Here is an 18,574-nt window from a genome sequence, read left to right as displayed (position 1 = left end):
TAACAGTAATGGAACAGGGAGTGGTGGAAGAGTTATGGGTGTAATAGATAACAGTAATGGAACAGGGAGTGGTGGAAGAGTTATTGGTGTAATAGATAACAGTAATGGAACAGGGAGTGGTGGAAGAGTTATGGGTGTAATAGATAACAGTAATGGAACAGGGAGTGGTGGAAGAGTTATGGGTGTAATAGGTAACAGTAATGGAACAGGGAGTGGTGGAAGAGTTATGGGTGTAATAGATAACAGTAATGGAACAGGGAGTGGTGGAAGAGTTATGGGTGTAATAGATAACAGTAATGGAACAGGGAGTGGTGGAAGAGTTATGGGTGTAATAGATAATAGTAATGGAACAGGGAGTGGTGGAAGAGTTATGGGTGTAATAGGTAACAGTAATGGAACAGGGAGTGGTGGAAGAGTTATGAGTGTAATAGGTAACAGTAATGGAACAGGGAGTGGTGGAAGAGTTATGGGTGTAATAGATAACAGTAATGGAACAGGGAGTGGTGGAAGAGTTATGGGTGTAAGCGTAGGTGGACGTTTTTATAACCAGACTTCTACAGCTGCTACATTTCTGATGAATCATACAGTATGTGTTCTAGTGATAACCTTTTGGGGAGGTGATGTAACAAGTTTCAGTCAACCCACCACTCTCAAGTCCACTCAAATCTTATTACAGTATTATTACACAGCACAGCACAGTACAGCACTACAAGTCACGGTCCCTATCCAGGTGTGGAATCCTGGACTAGGTAGCCTAAATATATTACAGAAAATTACAGGAAAATTGTCAATTCATGATTTTCTTTTTTTAAATGTATCCTCTGGATGCCACATCATGCCTGGAAACATTTGTGGAAGAGCCAGGAAGAGTGTTTTCAATATAGCTAGAGTCTGCTTGATCCAGCTGCAGTTATTGTGTGTGATCTACTGAGGGGGCGTTCACCAGAGGGCAATTAGAGAACATACACTGAAAACATTATGAACACCTTCTCTTTCCATGACATGGACTGACCAGGTGAATCCAGGTGAAAGCTTTGATCCCTTATTGATGTCACTTGTTAAATCCACTTTAATCAGTGTAGATGAAGGGGAGGAGGCATGTTAAAGAAGGATTTTTAAGCCTTGAGGCAATTGAGACGTGGATTGTGTGTGTGTGTCATTCAGAGGGTGAATGGGTATGACAAAATATTGAAGTGTCTTTCAACGGGAATGGAAGTAGGTGCCAGGCGCACCCGGTTTGTGTCAAGAATTGCAACGTGGCTGAGTTTTTCAGGCTCAACAGTTTCCTGTGTGTATTAAGAATGGTCCACCACCCAAATGACATTCAACAACCTTGACACAACTGGGAAGCACTGGAGTCAACGGGCCAACGGGGGGTGCAATTCAATGTTAAGAAGATATTCCTAATGTCTGGTATACTCAGTGTATAGTGGTGTGTGTGTGTGTGTGTGTGTGTGTGTGTGTGTGTATGTGTGTGTGTGTGTGTGTGTGTGTGTGTGTGTGTGTGTGTGTGTGTGTGTGTGTGCACTTCTGTACGTATCTGTGAACAACGGAGGAAATAAACAGAAGTATGCCAAAGGTTCATGCATATTTTATTCAAGAGTAAAAAAAGTGGTTTGTCCCATGGGGCATGCTTACAGTGTGTGTGATGAGACAGAGAGCCATGGCACAAACTATATGGCACAAGGTCTCGAGTAAGTTCACCTCGTAAAATAAAGCACAATGAGACCAAACAAAGATCAGAAAAATGCGAGAGCAACCAGCAGAGAGCTTAAGAATAATGTTAATTATAAATATAATAATAATAATATTAAATAACAAGAATATAATTTAAGAATTATGATTAGAGAGTAAACTTTCCCTTTAAAATTTGAAAGACAACTTCTGTAACTGTGTCTGCTTTTACAGATCAGTTTACCATGCAATCATGCTTTGGCTGCCTGAATGGAAGTCTGTCTCTTTATAGTATGGTCATTCATTCACGCTATTGCAAGTTTAAAAGCAACTCCTGTACATCAACAGAGAAGAGAGGAGAGATAGAGTCACAATGCATTTCACCTCATAGAAGCTTCCAGTCTGTACAGCATCAAAATAAAACAATACATTAACTCATAATACAATCATGGAAAACATTTAAAAAAGAATAACAAAATCACCCCCCAAAAATTATAAAAATCATAAATGTTTTGCAAAATAAATATTATCCCTATTTGAAGGAAGAAAAAGGGAACTTACCATACTGAAACACGGCACAAATCGAATTTCACATTATTATTATCAAATAACTTAACTGCATGCATTGATGCGTTTATAAATGCTTTACAAATAAATAACCTTCTGCTGACTTCTGTTAGTCACTGCTCACACTCAGCCAAAAACACTTAATTTCATTTTCAAGGTAGAACACAACAGCATATACACTATAGGAATTTCCTCCAGTGCAGCCAGCTCAGGTTATAGGCTACTGGACAGCACATTAAGAGGACACCGTAGAAATGGAACGCATGGAATGGACTTCACTCATTGCTGATTCTGATTGCATGCCTGCAAAACAGCCAATCTATCATAGTTATTTCTACATTTCAATCTCTGATACAGGTGTCCATTCTATGCTTTCTATTTCTATGATTGACTTGGCAGCAATAGAACATTAAAACGTGTAGCTAGTCCCAACAAGTGGAATAAGTAAAAGTGATAAAAAGTTGCACTTAAAAGTGAAATATGATCAGGTTTAGCAATAGAACATAAGAGTGGAATAGACAGACGTTGCCACTAAAACTGATCTAAGGTCAGTTTTATTTATCTGACTGACTTTAGAGGCAGCGTCTGTCTGGGGTGTAGTGAGTGTACTGTGAACTCTGTGTGAATTAATGGTGGGTCACACACTTTAGTCCTGACTAACTGACCAGTGGAGCATATTGGCTTATAAAATAAGATCGAGAGAGAACACTCAGGTATTAAGACTGCATTTTTAACCTTCTGACAACATAGTCTTTTCCTTGAAGTTAATAAATAATATGTTTCATTTGAATGTCCTGTTATTATCATATAGTACTGGTAGCAAAACATGTTCGATAGCACAACCTTGTATGTTGCATATGAAAATGCCATTCAAATTTCCCCCCCACAGACACACATACACTCACACAATCGCAAATGCAGACACAAGCACACACAAATAAACTCCCATGGACGTCACGAGAACCATCCAGTCCATCTCTCGATCTATCTATCTATCTATCTTATAAAATAAAGTGAATGAAGTAAACCACCAACCGGGCTGACCACAAAATTCCTGTTTTAAAATGAGAAGAGGAAACGGAAAATCCCGGACAGGAAGTCCCTCTCCCGCATGCCACCTCAGCCCTCGTTGACCTCTCAGCCCATGCCTCCCCTCCCCAACCCCCCCCACTCTCCCTCTGCCCCCAACACAACAGAAAGGTAACATCTGTCACCCAGTCACCCCTACTACACAATGAGAACAGACCAGTAGCTCTTTGTTTTGCATTGGAGTGTTCCAGAACGTTCAGTAGAGTGTTCCAGAACGTTCAGTAGAGTGTTCCAGAACGTTCAGTAGAGTGTTCCAGAACGTTCAGTAGAGTGTTCCAGAACGTTCAGTAGTGTTCCAGAACGTCCAGTAGTGTTCCAGAACGTTCAGTAGAGTGTTCCAGAACGTCCAGTAGAGTGTTCCAGAATGTCCAGTAGAGTGTTCCAGAACGTCCAGTAGTGTTCCGTAGTGTGTTGTGGTCAGGTCAGGGGCCTTCAGTAGTGTGTGTGACCAGGTCAGATCAGGTAATGATGGAACCTGCAGTACAGTTTGTCCAGTAGGACGCCTCAACCATCCATGGCAAAGTCTTGCCACACTGGTGGAGAGGTGGTCTGGGCAGCAACAGGACGGGGTAGGGGGGAGGAGGAGGATGGTGTGTGTGCCATCACTGTATAAGGGTATATGCTGACTTGTGTAGCCTGTATGTTTTGTGTTTATGTGTATGTATAAGTATGTGTGTGTACTTTATGTTTAAATCAAGTGTATTTGTGAGTATGTGTAAGTCAAAGGTGTGTATGTTGGTGTATGTACTTCATATCTATGTGTGTGTTTCAGAGTGTGTATGAAATAGTGTGTGTGTGTGTGTGTGTGTGTGTGTGTGTGCATCATCCCTGTATATTGCTGTTGTTGTCGGTGCCGTTGGGCTCCCCCATGTTCATGCGGCCCATGGAGACACCCACAATGTTGACGGCGTCACGGCGGGGGGGCATGCGCTCGTTGATCCGGTCCAGACCCTTGGCCTCCGCAAAGCTATTGATCTTATGTTGAGGAGAGAAGCCTCGGATTGCTGGGGAAACAGATCTCAACACAATTACACACAGATGTAATACACACACACAATGTAGTTACAATGCAGTTGCTACACACTAAGGAGTTAGGGCTCTTTGTATTTGTTAAGGAACCCCGTTAATCCTGCCAAGGCAGCAGCTACTCTTCCTGGGGTTTATTAAGGATCCCCATTAGTTCCTGCCAAGGCAGCAGCTACTCTTCTTGGGGTTTATTAAGGAACCCCATTAGTTCTGCCAAGGCAGCAGCTACTCTTCTTGGGGTTTATTAAGGAACCCCATTAGTTCTGCCAAGGCAGCAGCTACTCTTCTTGGGGTTTATTAAGGAACCCCATTAGTTCTGCCAAGGCAGCAGCTACTCTTCCTGGGGTTTATTAAGGAACCCCATTAGTTCTGCCAAGGCAGCAGCTACTCTTCCTGGGGTTTATTATGGATCCCCATTAGTTATGCCAAGGCAGCAGCTACTCTTCCTGGGGTTTATTAAGGAACCCCATTAGTTCTGCCAAGGCAGCAGCTACTCTTCCTGGGGTTTATTAAGGAACCCCATTAGTTCTGCCAAGGCAGCAGCTACTCTTCCTGGGTTTTTTTTAGGATCCCCATTAGTTCTGCCAAGGCAGCAGCTACTCTTCCTGGGGTTTATTAAGGAACCCCATTAGTTCTGCCAAGGCAGCAGCTACTCTTCCTGGGGTTTATTAAGGAACCCCATTAGTTCTGCCAAGGCAGCAGCTACTCTTCCTGGGGTTTATTATGGATCCCCATTAGTTCTGCCAAGGCAGCAGCTACTCTTCCTGGGGTTTATTAAGGAACCCCATTAGTTCTGCCAAGGCAGCAGCTACTCTTCCTGGGGTTTATTAAGGAACCCCATTAGTTCTGCCAAGGCAGCAGCTACTCTTCCTGGGGTTTATTAAGGAACCCCATTAGTTCTGCCAAGGCAGCAGCTACTCTTCCTAGAGTTTATTAAGGATCCCCATTAGTTCTGCCAAGGCAGCAGCTACTCTTCCTGGGGTTTATTAAGGAACCCCATTAGTTCTGCCAAGGCAGCAGCTACTCTTCCTGGGGTTTATTAAGGAACCCCATTAGTTCTGCCAAGGCAGCAGCTACTTTTCTTGGGGTTTATTAAGGAACCCCATTAGTTCTGCCAAGGCAGCAGCTACTATTCTTGGGGTTTATTAAGGAACCCCATTAGTTCTGCCAAGGCAGCAGCTACTCTTCTTGGGGTTTATTAAGGAACCCCATTAGTTCTGCCAAGGCAGCAGCTACTCTTCCTGGGGTTTATTAAGGATCCCCATTAGTTCTGCCAAGGCAGCAGCTACTCTTCCTGGGGTTTATTAAGGAACCCCATTAGTTCTGCCAAGGCAGCAGCTACTCTTCCTGGGGTTTATTAAGGAACCCCATTAGTTCTGCCAAGGCAGCAGCTACTCTTCCTAGAGTTTATTAAGGATCCCCATTAGTTCTGCCAAGGCAGCAGCTACTCTTCCTGGGGTTTATTAAGGAACCCCATTAGTTCTGCCAAGGCAGCAGCTACTCTTCCTGGGGTTTATTAAGGAACCCCATTAGTTCTGCCAAGGCAGCAGCTACTTTTCTTGGGGTTTATTAAGGAACCCCATTAGTTCTGCCAAGGCAGCAGCTACTATTCTTGGGGTTTATTAAGGAACCCCATTAGTTCTGCCAAGGCAGCAGCTACTCTTCTTGGGGTTTATTAAGGAACCCCATTAGTTCTGCCAAGGCAGCAGCTACTCTTCCTGGGGTTTATTAAGGATCCCCATTAGTTCTGCCAAGGCAGCAGCTACTCTTCCTGGGGTTTATTAAGGAACCCCATTAGTTCTGCCAAGGCAGCAGCTACTCTTCCTGGGGTTTATTAAGGATCCCCATTAGTTCCTGCCAAGGCAGCAGCTACTCTTCCTGGGGTTTATTAAGGAACCCCATTAGTTCTGCCGAGGCAGCAGCTACTCTCCCTGGGGTTTATTAAGGAACCCCATTAGTTCTGCCAAGGCAGCAGCTACTCTTCTTGGGGTTTATTAAGGAACCCCATTAGTTCTGCCAAGGCATCAGCTACTCTTCTTGGGGTTTATTATGGATCCCCATTAGTTCTGCCAAGGCAGCAGCTACTCTTCTTGGGGTTTATTAAGGAACCCCATTAGTTCTGCCAAGGCAGCAGCCACTCTTCCTGGTGTCCACACATAGTAAAGCACTTACATTACATGTACAACAAAAGATAAAACAGTACATAATGTAACATTATTACACCACTACATATCTACAATACAAAACATATAATACCACCATATAACAATATTACAATGCATGTGTATGCATGTGTTGTACCTTTGTGTGTGTCTCTTCACAGTCACTGTTGTTCCATTAGATTTGTTTTTACCTGCTTTTTAAAATCCGATTCTACTGCTTGCATCATTTACCTTATGTGGAATAGAGTTCCATGTAGTCATGGCTCTATGTAGTACTGTGTACCTCCCATAGTCTGTTCTGGACTTGGGGACCGTGTAGAGACCTCTAGTGACATGTCTTGTGGGGTATACATGGGTTTCCTAGCTGTGTGTCAGTAGTTTAGACAGACAGCTTGGTGCATTCAACACCTCTCATAAATAAAAGTAGTGATGAAGTCAATCTCTCTTCCAGCCATGAGCCATGAGAGATTGACATGCCTGTCATTAATGTTAGCTCTCCGTGTACTTTGAAGGGCCAGCTGTGCTGCCCTGTTCTGAGCCAACTGCAAAGTCCCTGTTTGTGGCACCTGACCACACGACTGAACAGTAGTCAAGGTGCGACAAAACTAGGGCCTGTAGGACCTGCCTTGTTGATAATGCTGTTAAGAAGGCAGAGCAGCACTTTATTTTGGACAGACATTCATCTTAGCTACTGTTGTATCAATATGTTTTGACCATGACAGTTTACAATCCAGGGTTACTCCAAGCAGTTTAGTCACCGCACCTTGCTCAATTTCCACATGATTTATTACGAGTATTAGTTGAAGTTTAGGGTTTAGTGAATGATTTGTCCCAAATACAATGCTTTTAGTTTTGGAAATATTTAGGACTAACTGATTCCTTGCCACCCATTCTGAAACTAATTGCAGCACTTTGTTAAGTGTTGCAGTCATTTCAGTTGCTGTAGTAGCTGATGTGTATAGTGTTGAGTATTCCGCATACATAAACACACAGGCTTTACTCAAAGCCAGTGGCATGTCGTCAGTAAATATCGAAAAAAGTAAGGGGTCTGAACAGCTACACTGGGGAACTCCTGATTCTACCTGGATCATGTTTATCATTAAAGAACACCCACTGTGTTCTGTTAGGGCCAGTATCCTGGAATCGCCTCTTCACTGTTGACATTGAGACTGTTTTTTTGTGGGTACTATTTAATGAAGCTGCCAGTTGAGGACTTGTGAGGCGTCTGGTTCTCAAACTAGACACTCTAATGTACTTGTCCTCTTAGTCAGTTGTGCACCGGGGCCTCCCATTCTTTCTTTCTGGTTATAGACTGTTTGCAATGTTCTGCGAAGGGAGTAGTACACAGCGTTGTACCAGATCTTCAGTTTCTTGGCAATTTCTCACAAGGAATAGCCTTCATTTTTCAGAACAAGAATAGAATGATGAGTTTCAGAAGAAAGTTCTTTGTTTCTGGCCATTTTGAGCCTGTAATCGAACCCACAAATGCTGATGCTCCAGATACTCAACTAGTCTAAAGAAGGACAGTTGTATTGCTTCTTTAATCAGCACAACCATTTTCAGCTGTGCTAACATAGTTGCAAAAGGGTTTTCTAATGATCAATTAGCCTTTTAAAATGCTAAACTTGGATTAGCTAACACAACGTGCCATTGGAACACAGGAGTGATGGTTGCTGATAATGGACCTCTGTACGCCTATGTAGATATTCAATAAAAAATAAGCTGTTTCCAGCTACAACAGTCATTTACAACATTAACAATGTCTACATTGTATTTCTGATCAATTTGAAGTTATTTTAATGAACAAAAAAATGTGTTTTTCTTTCAAAACAAGGGCATTTCTAAGTGACCCCAAACATTTTGAACAGTAGTGTATATATATGCATACACATACATATATACACATACATATATACATATACACACTTTCTTTAGTATATACCATCCTTTATTATTCCCCACAAACCCTACCACCCCTCCCCCAATTGGAGTAACTAATAAACAATAACACTTAGGCTTCTACTTCCAGTTTATACATACTATACACATTTTAAAGACACAATCTATTTTACAATAGTTATATTTAGTTTTTTTTTTTAGTCCTGGCCTTGCTCTATTTCTGATGTCCACCCAGTTTGATTTATATTTACCATATATTTGTAACTGTGATATTTCACAAAAGTTCTGAACCTATATACATTTTACAGACTCCGTATGTTTTACATTTGTCATCATGTTGTTATTAGTCCCACGCTTCAGCTCCATTCAACCCCTCCCATCTATCTCTCAACACCATCCAGTCCCACCCTTCAGATCCATTCAACCCCTCCCATATGTCTCTCAACACCATCCAGTCCCACCCTTCAGCTCCATTCAACCCCTCCCATCTATCTCTCAACACCATCCAGTCCCACCCTTCAGCTCCATTCAACCCCTCCCATCTATCTCTCAACACCATCCAGTCCCACCCTTCAGCTCCATTCAACCCCTCCCATCTGTCTCTCAACACCATCCAGTCCCATCCTTCAGCTCCATTCAACCCCTCCCATCTATCTCTTAACACCATCCATATTGGATTTCTATTTGTCATATATTTTTCAAGTGTGCTGTGATGCTTCACAAAAGTACTGAACCTTTCTATTCTCATAGTTTCTACAGATTGTAAATTAAAGATAAACATTTTTGCTCAAATAATTATTATATTATTGATTGATTGACTATGACTAATCAAATCACCCAGTATTGCTATCTGCAGCGTTAGTTCTAGGCAAATGTTGCAATTCTTCAGCCATTCCTGGAACTGTGACCAAAAACGAGCTACACATGGACAGTACCAAAATAAATGATCTAATGACTCTGCCTCCTTGCAGCAAAATCTTCAGAGCTGAGAATATTGTATCCCCCCCCATATATATAACATTCTGTTGCAAGAATTTTGTATAATAATTTAAATAGACATTTTTTGTTTTGAATATGGTGGTGTTTTGCATGTCAATTCATAAACCATGTGCCATGGAATGGTACATTGAAAATCTCTTCCCAACTATTTTGCAATTTATATGGCACAGCTGTCAATGTTTTGGTCCTTAAATGAAACTGGTATATATTTTTATTTACCACAATTTTTTTGGTCTTCAATGCAGGGCCGACAGACAAGTTCCTGACTTTTCCTTACTGAATAAAGGGAAAAAGGCCATTCTTGAACATGGGGTGAGACATTCTTACTAATTTACTGGAGAACCATTTCAGATTTATGTATAACTTTTGTATGACTGATGCCTTACGTGAGAGGTCTAATGCTTTAATATTTAATAATTTCTGCCCTCCGAATTAATATTCATTATATAAATATGCCCTTTTAATTTTGTTTGGCTTGCCATTCCAAATAAAACGCAATATTTTTTGCTCATATAATTAAAAAAACTAGTTGCTAGGTGTAGGCAAGGCCATTAGCAAATAGTTAAACTGGGATATGACTACAGAGTTAATCAGGGTTTTTTTTCCACAAATACACAGGTATTTTACTTTCCATGCTAGCAAGATCTTATGCATTTTTGCTAACTTTCTATAAAAATGTATTGGAGTGAGATCATGTCTTTCTTTCGGGATTTGTATACAGAGTGTGTCCACATCTCCGTCAGACCATTTCATTGGTAAACTACACGGTAATGTAACAGTTGAATTTTTTGGTGATACATAATATACAGTTATCATAATTTGGTTATATACCACTTGGATCCTGTTTCAGTAATAATGAAATCAAACCTTATTGTTGAGTGTTTAATAATATACCATTTATATAGGAGTGGTTAAAACATGCTAATAACGGTCCTCTGAGTATATCAACAAATGTTTGGAATACCTCCACTGGTACGCCATCCAGCCCTGAAGATTTCCTGGACTTAAAGGCTTTAATTGCATCAAGAAGTTCCTCCTCTGTAATTTGGCCTTCACATGAGTCTTTCTGTACAGCTGCTAATTTTACATTATTAATAGGAAACATATCCATACAATCCATACAGTTAGTGGAGATGTTGGAGACTGAAATGAAAATATGTGCTTGAAGTACTTTACTTTACTAGCGTATCATTGTTGATAGACAACAATAATACCTCTTCCACACTGACTTTACGGAACTCAAAAGTACAATTCTTCTCTTTCATAAGTTGGTCCGATATACAGTTGAAGTCGGAAGTTTACATACACTTAGGTTGGAGTCATTAAAACTTGTTTTTCAACCACTCCACACATTTCTTGTTAACAAACTATAGTTTTGGCAAGTCGGTTAGGACATCTACTTTGTGCATGACACAAGTAATTTCTCCAACAATTATTTACAGACAGATTATTTCACTTATAATTCACTGTATCATAATTCCAGTGGGTCAGAAGTTTACATACACTAAGTTGACTGTGCCTTTAAACAACTTGAAAAATTCCAGAAAAGTATGTAATGGCTATAGAAGCTTCTGATAGGCTAATTGACATCATTTGAGTCAATTAAAGGTGTACCTGTGGATGTATTTCAAGGCCTACCTTCAAACTCAGTGCCTCTTTGCTTGACATCATGCGAAAATCTAAATAAATCAGTCAAGATCTCAGAAAATAAATTGGAGACCTCCACAAGTTTGGTTCATCCTTGGGAGCAATTTCCAAAACCCTGAAGGTACCACGTTCATCTGTACAAACAATAGTACGCAAGTATAAACACCATGGGACCATGCAGGCGTCATACCGCTCAGGAAGGAGAAGCGGGATTTGTCTCCTAGAGATGAACGTACTTTGGTTTGAAAAGTGCAAAACAATCCCAGAACAACAGCAAAGGACCCTGTGAATATGCTGGAGGAAACAGGTACAAAAGAAATGTCCTCTGATCTGATAAAACAAAAATAAAACTGTTTGGCCATAATGACCATCGTTATGTTTGGAAGAAAAGGGGGAGGCTTGCAAGCCGAAGAACACCATCCCAACCTTGAAGCAGCATCATGTTGTGGGGGTGCTTTGCTGCAGGAGGGACTGGTGCACTTCACAAAATAGATGGCATCATGAGGAGGAAATGTATGTGGATATATTGTAGCAACATCTCAGACATCAGTCAGGAAGTTAAAGCTTGGTCACAAATGGGTCTTCCAAATGTACAATGACCCCAAGCATACTTCCAAAGTTGTGGCAAAATGGCTTAAGGACAACAAAGTCAAGGTATTGGAGTGGCCATCACAAAGCCCTGACCTCAATCCTATAGAAAATGTGTGGGCAGAACTGAAAAAGCATGTGCGAGGCCTACAAACCTGACTCAGTTACACCAGCTCTGTCAGGAGGAATGGGCCAAAATTCACCCAGCTTATTGTGGGAAGCTTGTAGAAGGCTACCCGAAACGTTTGACCCAGGTTAAACAATTTAAAGGCAATGCTACCAAATACTAACTGAGTGTATGTAAACTTCTGACCCACTGGGAATGTGATGAAAGAAATAAAAGCTGAAATAAATAATTCTCTCTACTATTATTCTGACAATAAAATAAAATAAGGTGGTGATCCTAACTGACCTAAAACAGGGAATTTCTACTAGGATTAAATGTCAGGAATTGTGAAAAACTGATTTTAAATGTATTTGGCTAAGGTGTATGTAAACTTCCGACTTCAACTGTACTTGGATGTGTAGTATCAGCTTTTGTTGCTGACATGTCATACTTAAGTTTGCTTATCTTGCCAATGAAAAAGTAATTCAAGTAGTTGGAAATATCAGTGGGTTTTGTGATGAATAAGCCATCTGATTCAATGAATGATGGAGCCGAGTTAGCCTTTTTTCCCAGAATGTCATTTAAGGTGCTCCAAAGCGTTTTACTATCATTCTATATATCATAGATTTTTGTTTCATAGTGTAGTTTATTTGTATTTTTATTTAGTTTAGTAACATGATTTCTTAATTTGCAGTATGTTTGCCAATCAGTTGGGCTGCCCGACTTAATTGCCATACCTTTTGCCTCATCCCTCTCAACCATACAATTTTTTAATTCCTCATCAATCCAAGGGGATTTAACCGTTTTTACAGTCATTTTCTTAATGTGTGCATGCTTATTAGTAACTGGAATAAGTAGTTTCATAAATGTGTCAAATGTCGTGTCTGGTTGCTCCTCATTACACACCACAGACCAGCAAATATTATTTACATCATCAACATATGAATCACTACAAAACTTGTGGTATGACCTCTTATACACCATAATAGGCCCAGACTTTGGAACTTTGGTTTTCCTAGATATGGCTATTATATTGTAATCACTACATCCTATGGATTTGGATATGGCTTTAAAGCAAATATCTGCAGCTTTAGTAAAGATGTGATCAACAGATGTTGATGATTTAATTCATGTGCTGTTTGTAATTACCTTGGTACGTTGACTGATAACCTGAACCAGTTTGCAGGCACTGGTTACACTATGGATTTTTTACTTGGGTGGGCAGCTTGATGATAGCCAGTCAATATTTAAATCACCCAGAAAATATACTTCTCTGTTGATATCACATACATTATCAAGCATTTCACACATATTATCCAGATACTGACTGTCAACACTTGGTGGTCTATAGCAGCTTCCCACAAGAATTGGCTTAATTTAGGTGAGGCAGATGAACCTGTAGCCATATTACTTCAACAGTATTTAATATGAGATCCTCTCTAAGCTTTACAGGAATGCCGTTCTGAATATAGACCGTAACACCGCCCTCTTTGGCATTTCTGTCTTTTCGGTTGATGTTATAATCATGTATTGCTTCCACTGTATCATCAAAGGTATTATCTAAGTGAGTTTCAGAGATTGTTAGAATATGAATGTCATCTGTTACAAGCAAGTTATTGACTTCATGGACCTTGTTTCTTAGGCTATATATGTTAATATGGGCTATTTTTAGATGGTGGTTCTATGTGGAACCATAATGACTCTAATAACCGTTTGAGCCCTTCAATGGTTCTTTGCATTTCTGAAAATTGGTTCTTTCCTCTCTTAGTGACAATTAAAATGTAGGGGTGTCGGCTCATTCAAATATATTGGGGCTTGGTTTGCTCACGGCTCCTTTTCAACTGTGAGTGAGCGTGTCATTCCAGTCTATCAGTTGTGTTATGCCCTTACATGTTAAATATGACTATGGCCAGTGATGAGTACATATGGCTCATGTTCTTTATAGAGCCTCAGGAAAGTGTTCTTTATAACACTATACAGGTTCCATTTAGAACCGTATGAGCATGTTTCTTTATAGAACCTTTCAAAAAGGGTTCTATACAGCACGAAAAAGGGATCTACTATCGTTAGGAACCAAAGAAACCCCTATTTGGCACTATATAAAATATATATGGAATATATACAATATGTGTGTACCAGGCTTGGGGTCAACTTCATTTCAATTCCAGTCAATTCAGGAAGTATACTGAAATTCCAATTTTCTTCTATGCTTTTAAATTAGGAAAATTTGGAATTGGAATTTGGTTTAATTCTGAATTGATTGGAATTTAAATGGAATTGTCCACAACCCTACTTGCTACATACACACACGATAAGCAGTTCCTACACACGATAACCAGTTACTAGGCTTGGGCGGTATGCCGTATATACCCTATAGGGCTCCCGAGTTGCGCAGCGGTCTAAGGCACTGCAGCTCAGTGCAAGAGGCATCACTACAGTCCCTGGTTTGATTCCAGGCTGTATCACATCGGGCCGTGATTGAGAGTCCCATAGGGCGGCACCCAATTGGCCCAGCATCGTCCGGGTTTGGCCGGGATAGGCCGTCATTGTAAATACGCATTTGCTCTTAACTGACTTCCCTAGTTAAATAAAATATATATGGGGTATTTGGAAATAGTTAGGGGTTTGGTTTTCAATACTGTTTAAACTATTTCTTTGAGGTTTTTCAATAAATGTTAATATTTGTAGCTACTTTTTAAGTAAATACCTGCAGTCAACTTGTACAATAGTTTAAGAGAAAAAATGCAAAAAGCTTATTTATTTTTTACATCCCTGTTAGAATCTGATTAAATATCATAATCAATACACAGGTAAACCTTGTGCTGGGGACAATAAAAAGCCACTAAAATATGCAGTTTTGTCACACAACACAATGCAACAGATGTCTATATTTTGAAGGAGCGCACAATTGGCATGCTGACTGCAGGAATGTCCACCAGAGCAGTTGCCAGAGAATTGAATAAGATAATCCATCCGCCTTTGTCTATCTACCATAAGCCGCGTCCGACGTTGTTTTAGAGAATATGGCAGTACGTCCAACCCGGCCTCACAACCGCAGACCACGTGTAACCACGCCAGCCCAGGACGTCCCTTCCAGCTTCTTCACCTGCGGGATCATCTGAGACCAGCCACCCAGACAGCTGATGAAACTGAGGAGTATTTGTGTCTGTAATAAAACTCATTCTGATTGGCTGGGCCTAGCTCTTAAGGGGGGGGGGGGGGCTATGCCCTCGCAGGCCCACCCATGGATGCCACCCTGCCCAGTCATGTGAAATTCATAGATTAGGGCCTAATGAATGTATTTCGATTGACTGATTTCCTTCTATGAACTGTAACTCAGTAAAATAGTTGAAATTGTTGCATGTTGCGTTTATGTTTTTGTTCAGTATACATTTTTGTTCAACACATTCAGCAGAAAATAGCTTCATTTTCATCTGATGATAACAGAAGTGCAATGCTATTTGTCTGGCAGCCTCACAAGTAAGTATGAGTTTACAATGAAAAAGCAAGGTATTTTGGGCAAAAAACGATGCATTGCCATCATATTTCTAATGTTTATCATAGACAGAATGTAGCTAGCTACATTTCCTAATGTTTTGCTTAAAGTCAATCTTGCATTATACCGGAAAAAATAGTCTACATGGAAAAGTACCAGAGAAAACTAGTCTATATGGAAAAGTACCAGAGAAAACTAGTCTATATGGAAAAGTACCAGAGAAAACTAGTCTATATGGAAAAGTACCAGAGAAAACTAGTCTATATGGAAAAGTACCAGAGAAAACTAGTCTATATGGAAAAGTACCAGAGAAAACTAGTCTATATGGAAAAGTACCAGAGAAAACTAGTCTATATGGAAAAGTACCAGAGAAAACTAGTCTATATGGAAAAGTACCAGAGAAAACTAGTCTATATGGAAAAGTACCAGAGAAAACTAGTCTATATGGAAAAGTACCAGAGAAAACTAGTCTATATGGAAAAGTACCAGAGAAAACTAGTCTATATGGAAAAGTACCAGAGAAAACTAGTCTATATGGAAAAGTACCAGAGAAAACTAGTCTATATGGAAAAGTACCAGAGAAAACTAGTCTATATGGAAAACCAACAGAGAAAGAAAAGTAGCTACACATTAGTCAGAGCTCTGTCATCCGAGTGGAGAAGTGCAACTGAAGCACAAAATGTGTCTGATGCCGAGCAGAAATGACAATAAGAAGCACTTTAGATCTGCGTCTTCAAGAAGCAGCCAGATATTTCTTATGCGTTTAATATTTTTGTCTGTGTGAAAATCTCAGCATTCTGCATTAATGCGTCCATTAACTTGCTAGTTATCTCAGTAAGTGGCTGAATTAATAAGGAGACGGGGCATCATATTGTGTTAGCTTTCTGCCGTGTTTGAGAAATCTGTACAACTGCCTGCTATCTTGATTTTATGGCGTTTTTTCTCCTCTCCGTTCTTGGCCCGTCTGCTATTGCCCCAACTTCTTGCCCCATCTTCTTCGAGCAGAGCAGGCAGGACTGTTGCCCTAGCGACTCCAGAATCCACACAGACACAGCATGTACCGCGAGTGAAAAATCTATGTTAACCTCTTTCAGTTTATATGACTTCTAATGTGTTGAAGGATCTCTTGAAGTTTATGCTTGTGTATGTGTGTGTGGGTGTGCAACCACACACCCTCTGGGCAGACAGCAAAAAGTGTTTGCTTGACCCCATTCAGGAAACCGTTGATTTTCAGAGAAACTGAACTGATTTCCTGTTGTTTTGAGATCTCACTTGAAGAGTAGAATAACTAGCTGTTGTTTTGAGATCTCACTAGAAGAGTAGAATAACTAGCTGTTGTTTTGAGATCTCACTAGAAGAGTAGAATAACTAGCTGTTGTTTTGAGATCTCACAAGAAGAGTAGAATAACTAGCTGTTGCTACAGAACGAGACAACCAATTTACAGTTAGTCTGCACCTTCTATCATAGTTTAGTCTCGTTCACCACACATGAACACATACCAAGATGTTTTGTATGTGCTTGTGTAAAATAGTTTGACTATATAAGGCTTCTGTACTCATTGTGTCATCGAGCTCTCAGCAACACTTCAGAGTGCATGACTGACCAGCTTCATTATTGCAATTCTTATTAATAAAGATTGATTGTTTGAAGAAATAACAAAGTCTCTCTCAATTGGTTAGAATTTCCACAACAGTTCACATGCTGCTTCTAACCTCAGACAAGCATGCGTCAAAACTTTGTTCATTTGCACAGTGTCTCTCATTCACATTCACTTGTAAATGTCCAAACTCACCAAAAATGTCATTCGGTAGCTCCAAGCTATATACACTGCAGACCCCTTTCCTTTTTCCACATGTTATGTTACAGCCTAATTCTAAAATAGATTCCATTGTTTTTTTCCCTCATCAATCTACACATAATACCCCATAATGACAAAGCAACATCAGGTTTTTAGAAATGTTTAGAAATGTTTGCATATGTATTAACAAGCTTGGCACACCTGTATCTGGGGAGTTTCTCCCATTCTTCTCTGAAGATCCTCTCAAGCTCTGTCAGTTTTGATGGGGAGCTTCGCTGCACAGCTATTTTCAGATCTCTCCAGAGATGTCCTGTTGGATGGTGAACATTTGCCCCAGTCTGAGGTCCTAAGCTTTGGAGCTGGTTATCATCAAGGATCTCTCTGTACTTTGCTTTGTTCGTCTTTCTCTCGATCCTGATTAGTCTTCCAGTCCCTGCCGCTGAAAAACATCTCCACAGTATGATTCTGCCACCACCATGCTTCACCGTAGGGATGGTGCCAGGTTTCCTCTATATGTGACGCTTGGCATTCAGGCCAAAGAGTCCAATCTTGGTTTCATCAGACCAGAGAATCTTGTTTCTCATGACCTGAGAGTCCTTTAGGTACATTTTGCAAACTCCATGTGGGCTGTCATGTGCCTTTTTCTAAGGAGTGACTTCCGTCTGGCCACTCTACCGTAAATGCCTGATTGGTGGAGGGCTGCAGAGATGGTTGTCCTTCTGGAAGGAAGGTTCTCCCATCTCCACAGAGGAACTCTGGAGCTCTGTCAGAGTCACCAAGGCACTTCTCCCCTGATTGCTCAGTTTGGCCGTGCAGCCAGCTCTAGGAAAAGTCTTGGTGGTTCTAAACTTCTTCCATTTAAGAACGATGGGGGCCTCCTGAGGGGCGCAGCGTCACAGTGTTGCGGCGTCACTACAGCCTGGGGTTCGATCCCAGGCTGTGTCATTACTGGCCGTGACCCGGAGTCCCATAGGGCAGCGCACAATTGGCCTAGCGTCATCTGGGTTAGGTGAAGGTTTGGCCAGGGGGGCTTTGCTTGGCTCATCGCGCTCTAGTGACACCTTGTGGCGGGCCTGGCACCTGCAGGCTGACTTCGGTCATCAGTTGAACAGTATTTCCTCTGACACATTGGTGCAGCTGGCTTCCGGGTTAAGCGAGCGGATGTTAAGAAGTGCGGCTTGGCGGGTCATGTTTCGGAGGACGCCTCTCCTGAGTTCGTTGAGGGAGTTGCAGCGATGAGACAAGATCACGAAATTGGAGAGAAAAAGGCGGTAAAAATTACAATAAAAATAAATAAATAAAATGTATAAATAAAATAATAATAAATTACGATGGAGATTTTTTGGTACCCTTCCCCAGTTCTGTGCCTCGACACAATCCTGTCTCGGAGCTCTACGGACAATTCCTTCGACCTCATGGCTTGGTTTTTTCTCTGACACTGTCAACTGTGGGACCTTACATAGACAGTTGTGTGCCTTTCCAAATCATGTCAAAACAATTGAATTTACCAAAGGTGGACTCA

At 40.8% G+C, this 18,574-nt stretch overlaps 1 protein-coding gene across 2 annotated transcripts in view; it reads right to left on the bottom strand.

Moving 5' to 3' along the window:
• Nucleotides 1-3,843: 3,843 nt before the first annotated feature.
• Nucleotides 3,844-18,574, bottom strand: part of LOC139390560 (protein phosphatase 3 catalytic subunit alpha-like) — a 68,913-nt gene continuing 54,182 nt past the window's right edge. For both annotated transcript variants that reach the window (XM_071137762.1, XM_071137763.1), the window contains one exon: nt 3,844-4,334. In XM_071137762.1, coding sequence (XP_070993863.1) covers nt 4,153-4,334 — 182 coding nt within the window. In that variant the 3' untranslated portion in view covers nt 3,844-4,152. The remainder of the gene's footprint in view (nt 4,335-18,574) is intronic.

Source organism: Oncorhynchus clarkii, chromosome 31 (genome assembly GCF_045791955.1).
Source record: "Oncorhynchus clarkii lewisi isolate Uvic-CL-2024 chromosome 31, UVic_Ocla_1.0, whole genome shotgun sequence".
NCBI lineage: Eukaryota > Metazoa > Chordata > Actinopteri > Salmoniformes > Salmonidae > Oncorhynchus > Oncorhynchus clarkii.
This window is presented reverse-complemented; position numbering and strand designations above follow the sequence as displayed.